Source organism: Salmo salar, chromosome 03, assembly GCF_965601325.2.
Source record: "Salmo salar chromosome 03, fSalSal1, whole genome shotgun sequence".
Taxonomy (NCBI): domain Eukaryota; kingdom Metazoa; phylum Chordata; class Actinopteri; order Salmoniformes; family Salmonidae; genus Salmo; species Salmo salar.
The window spans coordinates 48,651,671-48,664,818 of record NC_138293.1 but is presented as its reverse complement, the minus strand read 5'-3'; the positions used below and the strand labels follow the sequence as shown (position 1 = coordinate 48,664,818).

The window sequence follows — 13,148 nt, the reverse complement described above, 5'->3', positions numbered from 1 at the left end:
CAGTGCGTCTGAATAGGGTCGGACTAATGCATCTTGGGGCACCTACCTCCATTCTGGCCATGAGGCTGAGATTCGTTTTTTGACAGTTAAAAGCAAATTTACTGCAATTCAACACATTTTACCAGTGCTTATGAAACTTGCATATGCTATCTGGGGGGCCCCAAACTCCAGGGGCCCCCAATCAATATACATTTTTTAAATATGTATTTTTATTTTTAAGAAATTGAGGGGGACGAATCCACCTGTTCTGAATATGGGGGGTGGGAGCAATTTTGCCTATGACGAAAACACACACACACACACAGAAGAAAGAGAGACAGAATACATATTCCATTCGTGTTTATTTTCTCTCTATCACATTTACATCACCTGCCTTATTTTCAACATCATCTTCATGACATCAAGTCATCCATCCACTCGAGGACATGTCACAGACAGACATGAGCAATAAAACAAATCACTCTTCTGCACCACACATAATGAGAGAACATCAATCAATCAACATGAACAAGATAATAAAGAAACAAAAATAAGGTCAGTTTCACTCCAGCCAACAATAAGGCTCAGTAAAGACATGGCACAGCAGGAGAAAAACATTTAGACAGATCAAAGACAGGTAAAACGGTGACAGAAAGACAAACGGATCAAAGACAGGTAAAACGGTGACAGAAAGACAAACAGATCAAAGACAGGTAAAACGGTGACAGAAAGACAAACAGATCAAAGACAGGTAAAACCGTGACAGAAAGACAAACAGATCAAAGACAGGTAAAACCGTGACAGAAAGACAAACAGATCAAATAGGTGTGTCGTTTACGAGTACGATAGAAGAAGAAGCACAGAGTTGAGCGGAGCTGCCATGGCGATGAAGATGAATTACATTTTGATGGACATCCATTGGCTTTGCTGCTGCTGAGCTGTTGGGCTGGACTCAACAACATCGACATTCAAAAAGCAAACAAAGAATAGAATCACAGAACATATTTCAAGGGCTTGGTTAGCTTAATATACTGGGTAATGACTTGGGACTACAGTACATTTTGAAAGAGAAAGAGACAGGAAAAAATAGAACATTTAATGGAGAGAAATAGAGTAGGAGATAGAGAGGAAGTCACTGAAGTTATGACAGGGAAATGTACAGGTACGGAACAGACAGACACCGAGGCAAGCGGCCTGTTGGAATGGAAACAGAATCCTCAAAGGTAAAACCATGGAACTAGAATTCTATTTCTCTGGGTAACACACTTCCTCATTACATACAACATTACCACAAAAGATAATAACAACAACATGTATTCCGATAAATCCATATTTGGCAGGAAGGGAGACAGAAAAGGTAGGTAGCAGATTTTATGAATCGTGTACAAATCATTATGACTGCATTTATAGCACAGTCGATCACTCCATAGTGTATTATACGACTTGTCATAAGCATTCACAACAGCTCATGGTTCCTTATGACCACCTTAACAAATGCATTACCCCTTCATAAACATATTCATTATATGCATTACACTAAGTGGGAAGAGTGCAGTATATGGACCACTATAAGCATTCATAAAGCCAAGGACTCATTATAACTGCCTAAATAAACGCCTACATGCCAATAAATGCATTCGTAATAGATCACACACAGGTGGCTCAAAGAAAGGTAATCAAAAGGTCAAGTTAGTTCTTGTTCCAATTAAAGCATATCATTGCACAATGTAAGAAGGTGAAGCAATACTGCATGGTTGTGGTATAGATATGATACACAAGTGATAGGTCAACTGTTAGTGTGTATGTTAAATGTTTTTCGATACTGAAGTCAGAGTGCACTAACAGTTCTCTACAGGCAGTAGAAACTAGCCAGCATTACAACAAGAAAGAAAACAAGCTTTTCTTTTTGTAGGTTTAAAATTCATCAAAGTTTTTTCTCCCCTTTTCCCCTAAAATGCAATATACAAGTACGTACATGTTATATTCACTATAGCTTCTCAATTGCCCTTTAAAAAATATGAAGAAAAAAATATTCTGAGCAATTGTACCTTAGAAAGTTTCCTTTTTGTATAACAGAAAAACAACAGCATGAAAATAGCATCACGGTTCTCTTTACGTTGCATATGTACAGGAAAGCCCTGAAACTACAAATCCATATCTAATAATCGTCACTGCTTGACCCACTTCCTCTTTCAACACCTATCATAAAGCCCCAGTTCTCCAAACACACCAAATCCTTCCAAAGCCTCAGGTCTCCTAAAAACATTCTCATTTACAGCAACAACCTGGGGAATAGTTACATCGGGATGAATGAGCCAACTGGAAGCTGGGGATGATTAGGTGGCCATGATGGTATGAGGGCCAGATGGGGAATTTAGCCAGGACACCAGAGTTAACACCACTACTCTTATGATAAGTGACATGGGATCTTTAGTGACCACAGAGAGTCAGGACACCCGTTTAACTTCCCATCTGAAAGACAGCACCTACACAGGGCAATGTCCCCAATCACTGCCCTAGGATAAATATATATTTTTTACACCAGAGGAAAGAGTGCTTCCTACTGGCCCTCCAACACCACTTCCAGAAGCATCTGGTCTCCCATCCAGGACCAACCCTGCTTAGCTTCAGAGGAAAGCCAGCAGTGGGATGCAGGGTGGTATGCTGCTGGCAGGTAACAGTTAAATAGTGTTCCCTTTGCATTAGCCCTGGCCAGTGACCCATAAGGCCAATTTAGTGCAATAAAAAAATATATGCAGGTTTGTGGCAGGGATAGGGATGTGACTGAAATTGAGAACAATGGACTTGATTGGTCTGATGCAAATCAAAAGTATGACTGGTCAATCTGCTGCCAGTCGATTGGTGGAGAAGTGTCAGGTGCTTTGGCTGGGGGATGGATTGAGAGAGAGCTGAGCGGGTGTGTTTAAGTGCTCACTTCAAATCAAATCAGAATCAGACAGGAGTCCAAAATAGGAGTCAGTCCGGAAATAAAATCTCTTCTCTCTCATCTCAATAAAATTTGAAAAAGCCACTTGCCATTTATATAAAGGAAGACTAAACAAAATGTTTTTGAAAGCAGTGTATGAGTAGGCTGTGTAGGAAGCCCCATGTCGTTGAAACACCATGATTGATCTGTTCTGAAGACGACAACTAGCAACCATTGATAATGCTGGACCAGCAAAATATTACCACGTTAGGGCAGACTGCCTGAGATGTGACTTCAGGGGTCATCTTGGTGCCTATACACAATAAACAGGTTGCGGGGAAACCCTTACTCACAAAGTACCGTGCTGTACTACACTCTTAACAGAAAAGGTGCTATCTAGAACCAAATGGTTCTTCGTCCCATAGGAGAATCCTTTGAAGAACCCTTATTGGTTCCATGTAGAACCCTTTTGGTTCCAGGTAAAACCATTTTGGGTTCCATGTAGAACCCTTTCCACAGAGACTACATGGAACTCAAAAGGGTTCTACTAGAAAACAAAAAGTGTTCTACCTGGAACCCAACAGGGTTCTCCTATGGGGACAGCCGAATAACCCTTTTGGAAGCCTTTTTTTCTAAGACTGTATCCAGTACCACACTATTCCAGACAACATTGTGGGCCCCATTGGGCTGTGTACACCACACACAGAGAGAACTAGACATACAGGTTCAGAACGTTCTTATGGGGGAATCCAAGCCCCATCCCTGAAACCCCATTTCAACACCATCAGTGATGACCCAAAATAAAACAACCTCAAATTAAATTTCACTTCAAAATCTGTGTATATAAAATCTCCATGTATAAAAACATGTCTTTGTACAGTGCAAGTTAGTGCAATTTCTTTAGGTACATCATTTTTCCTCGTAATGTTATTTTCATTGGCACTTAGTGAAGTTTCTGACCATTAATTACCAGCCTACTCTCCACTCTGACCAGTGAGGTTCTGTAAGACACGGCTTCTCTCTCTGACAGAATGCCTGACAGCAAGGTTACTAGCCAACAAACATGACCCTATTTGTTGGTAATGGTTATCAAGGAAAAGACTGACATGGCATGTACGGGGCTCTATTAAATACGTATCGGGAAAGTTCAGCGTGACAGTGTAATTAAAATTTAAAGGCAACATTCCCTGTTAACAGAGATTGCATTCACTCAAACGCTGCATATGTCGGCTAAATCGGAAATTACCATTACGCAATCTGTAACGATTCAGTGATATGGATGAATAGAGCCCTAAAAACAATCCAGTTGGTTAGATTGTTTGTTTGTTGTACCCAAAAAATAGCAAGACATAACAGTCACGGCCAGCCGTCTTAGAATGGCCTTCTACCGACGTCATGTCAATTAGAATGTGTGACAGCTGAGAGCGCATGTGTTAACATGACAACAGACGTGTAAAACAGCCAAAGACTGGAAAGTCATAGGCTGTGTTCGATAGGACAAAAGACGCAATATATCATGGGTAAATTGTGACTGACTGATCTACAAATAATAATGAGTCGTTATTTATGATGGAAGGTGATTTGTAGATCAGTCAGTCGGCAGGCAGTTGCCTGCAGTAGTTTTGATGCTATCCAACACTGCCACTGACTGTGGCCGTCGAAACAAGTTCAAGGTGAGCTGAGGTAAGAGGCCAGGTGGCACTTCAGGATGTGCACGTGCGTGAGTGTGCGTAGGGCTCTAAAGTGCGCCCATAAACATTTTGCTGTGCGACCTGGATTTTTTTTTTTTTGGGGGGGGGGGGGGGGGGTGTACTGTGCTCCTATAAAAAAAAGTATCCTGAATAATAATTGTTGTAATGATCCGGCTTCGCAGTACTGTTGATTCCGAGTCCCCTAGTCGTTAGCGTCATGGTAGAACCATTACTCCAGACAAAATAGCTTGTTCTACCCCAGTTAAAAAGATCTGGCCCATATTATCAGCGCAGTTTTCTTTCTTTCTATAGCCTATCGACAGGACCGCAATTTACGTTAATAAACCACTTCGTGGGCCATTCGAAAACTACTCGCGGGCCCTTGACCATTTGTTTACACTTTGTTCAGTCATGTTACCTCATTGGCTAGTTAGCTAACAACCTGGTAACTTTACCAGTATATCCAAACATTTAGGGGCACAGAAAGGAAAAAGGATAGCTTCTTCAGGACATCAATGATCGTAGCACTGAATGATTGTCAGATTTCTTGCATGTCCTCATCACAAACCTGACGTGCTTAGAAACAGTGTACAATGTTCAATGTAATGCATCTCAATAGGAAAATAGTGATTTTACACAATGTAGAAACCTAACATTCCACGTAATTTCAATGACAGATATTTGTATCAACATTTGAGCTTTTATTATAAACTATCTAAACAGTGTTCATTTCTGGGGCACAGCATATGCTTCAAAAGTAGCTAGAATTAATATAGGCCCAATATAGGCTGCATCTCAATCAGTTAAACAATATATATCATCTGGTGCTCCTAACTTTTTATGTGGTGCTCCTAACTTTTTATAAATTGGGAGCACCCGTTAATTTAGAGTCCTGTTTGTGTGTGCATCCTGCTGATGTAACTTGTGTAATGGCTAGTAGTCAGTGTTGGGAGCAGAAAGAGAGAGAGCCTGTAGAGACTACATTCAAAGAGCTGGCAACAATCAAAACATTAGCTAGAGTAGAAAAATACATCTGTTTAAAAATATACATCTATATCTGCTCTCATGTCTGATCAGGAATCCAGGTACAATTCATGGGAAGCAAATAATGTTGATTTCAACGCCATTAGATACCAGTTAAAAGCTGTAACTGGGAGTGAGGGTTGAGAAGGACTGACTAGAGAACTAGAATGAGATTGTATTCTTTGTCTATGATGATACCCAGAAAATGAACTCTAGAGCTCTGAGTAGCCAGCAGTGCTACAGCAGAGCTTAATGTTGTTGCTGATAACTGTTATCAACAACAGAGCTGATTAATCAAAGCAAGACAAGACTTTCCAAACCCTGGTGATTACACTTTGCAACTACTAGTTGCATTGGCAACTGATCGCTGAAAACACATGTAAGAAATGAGAAGAAACACTCTAGTTACAAAGTTTACAGTGATCTGTTGAAAGATGTGTTGTTTCTGAAAGATGCATATCAGAGGTATAGAAAGGAAGAAAGGGAAATAGATATCTTGAAAAAGCAAGAATCTTATGAGTAGCTATGGATGATTTACTTCCCAAACAAAGTGATTAGAGTTTCTGAGTTGAATTCCCATAAGAGCATGAGATGTGTTATTCCATAACACTTGGATATGACGAGCGTCTCAATAAGCAGCATCTAAATTCTGAGCGAATGGATAGATATTCTGATTAGTTTTTCCTTTGGTAGACTTACTGCCCATTTCAAAAGAGTGACAGTTGAAAATCGAAAACGATCCATTCAAATAAAAGCCCCGAAGTTAATCTGATTTTAGTTATAAAACATTAACAGAGATGCATTGAAAGATGCTGACAAGAGAGCGGTATCAGGATCTTATAAACTCAAGCACAGTAGCTTCCGTGATACTCGGACCAGTAAAAAACAATAAGTTGAGAGTACATAATACCAAAAAGCTTATCTGAAATCTTCAACCACTCCCCTACAGTGAAGGCAGACAAAATTAGAAAATACAAAACAAATCGAAAAGGTTTTGAATAATATTTTTCTTTTTTTGATTACCTAAAAAGTCTCATCATTAGAAAGAAAAACAATTATTCCAAAGCCAAAATAATTTTTCTTTTTTGCCTTTTTCATCAGTTAGTGAGTTCAGCTGTCTGAGGACTAGGAGAAGCGAGCAGAGAGACCCCTGCTGGTCAGGAGGAAGCAGTGCGTGCTCTGAGGGGCTTCATCACGGAGAAACCCCCACATCTCCTCAGTGGAAGATGACACCTCATTGAAGCGCTGGCAGAGGAAGAGTCCATCCCAGTGATGTACTGAGGTTCAGTCAGTGAATCGCTGACAGGCTTTTTTCCAGCGGCAGGCTGTGCACCACATGTCCCTCTTCTCCATGCCATACACTTTCCGGCACTTTTTGGCCTCTCCACGGGGTTTCCTTAGCAACCAATACGATGGCACACAGTTAGACTTTACACTACAATACCATGAAGTTGATAAACACACTCACACAGCAAGGGTCAACACACATACTGTGTACCTGGTTCCTGGTGCTGGTTTGGGCAGGGGGGCTGTAAAGGGGGGTGTCTTGCAGATGGTGGTGTGTGTGTGAGGGGCTGGCTGTCTCTTCTCCCCGAAGCTCACCGTGCGGATGTGAGTCAACGGCCCCTGCAGGGGTAACCACAGGTCAAAGGGCATTCAACACCAACCAATCATAGCATGACAGTCCATCATTAAGGGTTACACCTAATGCGCTGAGATTTTCCTGACCATGTGACATGACCAGAAAGAAGTCTACGTAACTACGGATCTAGATCAGTGTCACCTCTCAGACCGTGTTATTCTTCACTCTGGCTATGTTAGGGCTGAACTGATTCTAGTTCAGCACTAAAGACAATATGTGTACATAGTAGACAACACTCCAGGGCTGGGAGGTAGAGGCAGAGAGAGGTAGAGTAGAAGGAGGAGAGAGATGGGCTAGAATGAAAGGGGAAAAGAGAAATTGAAAAAGAGGTTAGTTGGGGGTGGTAGGAGGTAGGGAGTAGAGAGTAGAGAGTTGAGAGATGGGGTAGTGATAAAAGAGAGAGATATGAGGATGCAGAAAGAGAGGGAGAGAAAGCAGCCTGCTCACCGTTAAGCCTTTAAAAATGACAGGAGGGGACTGCCAGGACACACTGATCCCATCCCTATTCCCAATCCCTTCATTCCCATCAGCCTGCTCCGAACACACAGGAATACTCACAGGAGCAGTGGCCTGGAAAACACAGTACCGCACCACGGTGAGAGACAGAGATGAGAAGGGAGAGAGAGAGAAAGAGGAGAGAGAGTGAGAGAGGGAGGGAGGGCGAGATGAGAGAGGGAGGTGAGGGGGGATGATTAGAGAAGAAGTGAATGAGTGGAGGTAGAGGGAGGTGAGGGGGGAGAGAGAGGGAGGTGAGGAGAGATGATTAGAGAAGAAGTGAACGAGTGGAGGTAGAGGGAGGTGAGGGGAGATGAGAGAGGGAGGTGAGGAGATGATTAGAGAAGAAGTGAACGAGTGGAGGTAGAGGGAGGTGAGGGGAGATGAGAGAGGGAGGGAGAAATGAGAGAGGGAGGTGAGGAGAGATGATTAGAGAAGAAGTGAACGAGTGGAGGTAGAGGGAGGTGAGGGGGAGAGAGAGGGAAAGGGAGAGAGAGATGAAAGAGGGAGGTGAGGAGAGATGATTAGAGAAGAAGTGAACGAGTGGAGGTAGAGGGAGGTGAGGGGGGAGGGAGAGAGAGATGAAAGAGGGAGATGAGGAGAGATGAGAGAGGGAGTGAGGTGAGGAGAGATGATTAGAGAAGAAGTGAATGAGTAGAGGTAGAGGGAGGTGAGGGGAGATGAGAGAGGGAGGGAGAGATGAGAGAGGGAGGTGAGGAGAGATGATTAGAGAAGAAGTGAACGAGTGGAGGTAGAGGGAGGTGAGGGGAGATGAGAGAGGGAGGTGAGGTGAGGGGAGAGAGAGAGAGATGAGATGGAGGTGAGGAGCGATGATTAGAGAAGAAGTGAACGAGTGGAGGTAGAGGGAGGTGAGGGGAGATGAGAGAGGGAGGGAGAGAGAGATGAGAGAGGGAGGTGAGGAGAGATGATTAGAGAAGAAGTGAACGAGTGGAGGTAGAGGGAGGTTGAGCGACAAAGAATGATACTGAAAGAAAAGGGCGATAGATACTATGGAAAATGGAGTAAAATAGAGAAGGCCTCACCTAAAGAAATCTATTGATCTGACGTGCCATGTCATGTGCAGCTTTAAGCCTGTGTTCAACTCAGTTTCATGGACATAATGAACTAAACACACACAGACCAGGGGAACCAAAACATTATCTGTCATGCAGTAGAGGACAGCTACAGTACATGAAACTACTGGAGTCTCTATAGCAACAGAGAGTACCATAGCCATTGGAGAATAAGGTGGATGTGGGTGCACGTGTGTGTCTGACTGTTCTTACCTGGTAGGCGTGGTCAGTACGGATATGGCAGAGCGTGGAGGGAGCTGATTGGCTGAGCAGACTGGGGGCATGACCCTGCGGTCCCCTCATGACGATATGGGCGGGCTCAGAGCGGGGAACAAAGGCGGCGTGGGAGAAAGGGGGGAAGATGGGGGGAGGGCCGGTAGTGGTGGGGGAGGTGGGCGTGAGGCTGGACAAGCCCTCTGATAGGCTGTCCATGTTGACCTCGATCTCTGAGTAGTAGAAGTCCTCCTCCCCATCACTGTAGTCCGAGTCACAGTTCCGCCTGCACCATAGGAGGGTGACATACGTGAAGCAGCTTCTAAGATTCAGCCGTACGTACGGGATACACATGGTATACACCGTCCAACGAAATGCTTACTTGCAGGTTCCTTCTCCATAATGCAACATCAATAAGAAATAATATAATAATATGAAAATAAAGAAATTGGCTCAGTAGAATAGAATAAACATTTTAGCATAAGTATAATAGAGAAAGGCACAATTTATAGTCCATTATTTCCACGTGTTTTGGGGAAGGGAGTATTTGAGGGGTGTTTGAATTGTGCATTATTTAGAAATCATAATACGAGTCTGGTAGCAGCAGTTGTAATGTGTGTGTGTGTAGCATGAATGTACAGTACCAGTCAAAAGTTTCAACACACCTACTCATTCAAGGGTTTTTCTTTATTTTTACTATTTTCTACATTGTAGAATAATAGAGAAGGCATCAAAACTATGAAATAACACATATGGAATCATGTCGTAACCAAACAAAGTGTTAAACAAATCAAAATATATTTTGATGACAGCTTTGCACATTCCTGGCATTCTATCAACCAGCTTCACCTGGAATTCTTTTCCAACAGTCTTGAAGGAGTTCCCACATATGCTGAGCACTTGTTGGCTGCTTTTCCTTCACTCTGCGGTCCACCTCATCCCAAACCATCTCAATTGGGTTGAGATCAGGTGATTGGAGAGGCCAGGTCATCTGATGCAGCACTCCATCACGCTCCTTCCTGGTCAAATAGCCCTTACACAGCCTGGAGGTTTGGTTAAGTGTGCCTTGAATTCTAAATAAATCACTGACAGTGTCACCAGCAAACCCCCACACCATCGCACCTCCTCCTCCATGCTTCACGGTGGGAACCACATATGCGGAGATCATCCGTTCACCTACTCTGCGTCTCACAAAGACATGGCGGTTGGAACCAAAAATCTCACATTTGGACTCATCAGACCAAAAGGACAGATTTCCACCTGTCTAATGTCTATTGCTTGTGTTTCTTGGCCCAAGCAAGTCTCTTCTTCTTGTTGGTGTCCTTTAGAAGTGGCTTCTTTGCAGCAATTCGACCATGAAGGCCTGATTCACGCAGTTTCCTCTGAACAGTTGATGTTGAGATGTGTCTATTACTTGAAATGATCCTCTGCAGTAGATGTAACTCTGGGTCTACTTTTCCTGTGGCAATCCTCATGAGAAACCAGTTTCATCATAGCTCTTGATGGTTTTTGCGACTGCACTTGAAGAAACTTTCAAAGTTCTTAACATTTTCCGGATTGACTGACCTTCATGTCTTAAAGTAATGATGAACTGTCATTTCTCTTTGCTTATTTGAGCTGTTCTTGCCATAATATGAACTCTTTTACCAAATAGGGCTATCTTCTGTATACCACCCCTACCTTCTCACAACACAACTGATTGGCTCAAACGCATTAAGAAGGAACGAAATTCCACAAATTAACTTTGACAAGGCACACCTGTTAATTGAAATGTATTCCAGGTGACTACCTCATGAAGCTGGTTGAGAGAATGCCAAGAGTGTGCAAAGCTGTCATCAAGGCAAAGGGTGGCTACTTTGAAGAATCTCAAATATAAAATATATTTTGATTTGTTTAACATTTTGGTTACTACATGATTCCATATGTGTTATTCCATTGTTTTGACGTGTTCACTATTATTCTACAATGTAGAAAATAGTAAAAATAAAGAAAAAACCCTGGAATGAGTAGGTGTGTTGAAACTTTTGACTGGTACTATATATGTCTGTGGGTGTGTGCGTGAGTGAGTGCTTGTGTGCTTAGGTGCGGAGAATCAGAGTAGGTGATCAGTCCAGTTCAAGTGTTCAGCAGTCTAATGGCTTGTAGATAGAAACTGTCTCTGAGCCTGTTGGTATCAGACCTGATGCTCCGATACCATCTGCCCGACCGTAAGTTAGTGAACAGCTTGTGGCACTGAGAAAATTACCTTTTAATGGTGTCAGACCAAGGCTCGGCATCTGTCCTCATGCTCCTAGACCTTAGTGCTGCTTTTGACACCATCAATCAACACATTCTTTTGGAGAGATTGGAAACCCAAATTTGTCTACATGGACAAGTTCTGGCCTGGTTTAGGTCTTATCTGTCGGAAAGATATCAGTTTGTCTCTGTGGATGGTTTGTCCTCTGACAAATCAATTGTAAGTTTCGGTGTACCTCAAGGTTCCATTTTAGGACCACTATTGTTTTCACTATATATTTTACCTCTTGGTGATGTCATTCGGAAACATAATGTTAACTTTCACTGCTATGCGGACGATACACAGCAGTACATTTCAATGAAACATGGTGAAGCCCCAAAATTGCCCTCCCTGGAAGCCTGTGTTTCAGACAAAAGAAAGTGGATGGCTGCAAATTAATCTTGATGGTTGTACAGTCGTCTCAAATAAAACTGTGAAGGACCTCGGCGTTACTCCGGACCCTGATTTCTCTTTTGATGAACATATCAAGACTATTTCAAGGACTGCTTTTTTCCATTTACGTAACATTTCAAAAATATAAAACTTTCTGCCCAAAAATGATGCAGAAAAGTTAATCCATGTCACTTCTAGATTAGCCTACTGCAATGCTCTACTTTCCGGCTACCCAGATAAAGCACTAAATAAACTTCAGTTAGTGCTAAACACGGCTGCTAGAATCTTGACTAGAACCAAAAAAATGTGATCATATTACTCCAGTGCTAGCCTCTCTACACTGGCTTCCTGTTAAGGCTAGGGCTGATTTCAAGGTTTTACTGCTAACCTACAAAGCATTACATGGGCTTGCTCCTACCTATCTTTCCGATTTGGTCCTTCCGTACATACCTACACGTACACTATAGTCACAAGACGCAGGCCTCCTTACTGTCCTTTGAATTTCTACGCAGAGAGCTGGAGGCAGGGCTTTATCCAATAGAGCTCAATTTTTATGGAATGGTCTGCCTATCCATGTGAGAGACGCAGACTCGGTCTCGACCTTTAAGTCTTTATTGAAGACTCATCTTTTCAGTAGGTCCTATGATTGAGTGTAGTTTGGCCCAGGGGTGTGAAGGTGAATGGAAAGGCACTGGAGTGACGAACCGCCCTTGCTGTCTCTGCCTGGCCGGTTCCCCTCTCTCCCCTGGGATTCTCTGCCTCTAACCCTATTACGTGGGTTGAGTCACTGGTTTACTGGTGCTCTTCCATGCCGTCCCTAGGAGGGGTGTGTCACTTGAGTGGGTTGAGTCACTGACGTGATCTTCTTGTCCGGGTTGGCGCCCCCCCCCCTTGGGTTGTGCAGTGGGGGAGATCTTCGTGGGCTATACTCAGCTTTGTTTCAGGGTAGTAAATTGGTGGTTGAAGATATGCCTCTAGTGGTGTGAGGGCTGTGCTATGGCAAAGTGCGTGGGGTTATATCCTGCCTGTTTGGCCCTGTCCGGGGGTATCGGCGGATGGGGCCACGGTGTCTCCCGACCCCTCCTGTCTCATCCTCCAGTATTTATGCTGCAATAGTTTGTGTGTCAGGGGGCTAGGGTCAGTCTGTTATATCTGGAGTATTTCTCCTGTCTTACCTGTGTGAATTTAAGTATGCTCCCTTTAATTCTCTCCCTCGCCCTCCCGGAGGACCTGAGCCCTGGAACCCTGCCTCAGGACTACCTGCCCTGATGACTCTGTCCACTGGGTCGTGCTGTTTCAACTGTTCTGCCTTCAGCTATGGAACCCTGACCTGTTCACCGGATGTGCTACCTTGTCCCGGACCTCTGCTGTTTTCAACTCTCTCTCTCTACCGCACCTGCTGTCTCTAACTCCGAATGCTCAGCTATGAAAAGCCAAT

The 13,148-nt window shown here is 43.3% G+C and overlaps 1 protein-coding gene across 2 annotated transcripts in view; it reads right to left on the bottom strand.

Annotated features, from left to right (window-relative positions):
* Positions 1 to 322: 322 nt before the first annotated feature.
* Positions 323 to 13,148, bottom strand: part of LOC106600542 (zinc finger protein 704) — a 98,443-nt gene continuing 85,617 nt past the window's right edge. The window contains exons 6-9 of one of the 2 annotated variants that reach the window (XM_014191968.3): positions 9,043 to 9,328; positions 7,709 to 7,831; positions 7,118 to 7,245; positions 323 to 7,015 (exon numbers count right to left, since the gene is read on the bottom strand). In XM_014191968.3, the coding sequence (XP_014047443.1) occupies positions 6,904 to 7,015; positions 7,118 to 7,245; positions 7,709 to 7,831; positions 9,043 to 9,328 (649 nt within the window). In that variant the 3' untranslated portion in view covers positions 323 to 6,903. The remainder of the gene's footprint in view (positions 7,016 to 7,117; positions 7,246 to 7,708; positions 7,832 to 9,042; positions 9,329 to 13,148) is intronic. The other variant, XM_014191969.3, reaches the window with a different exon arrangement.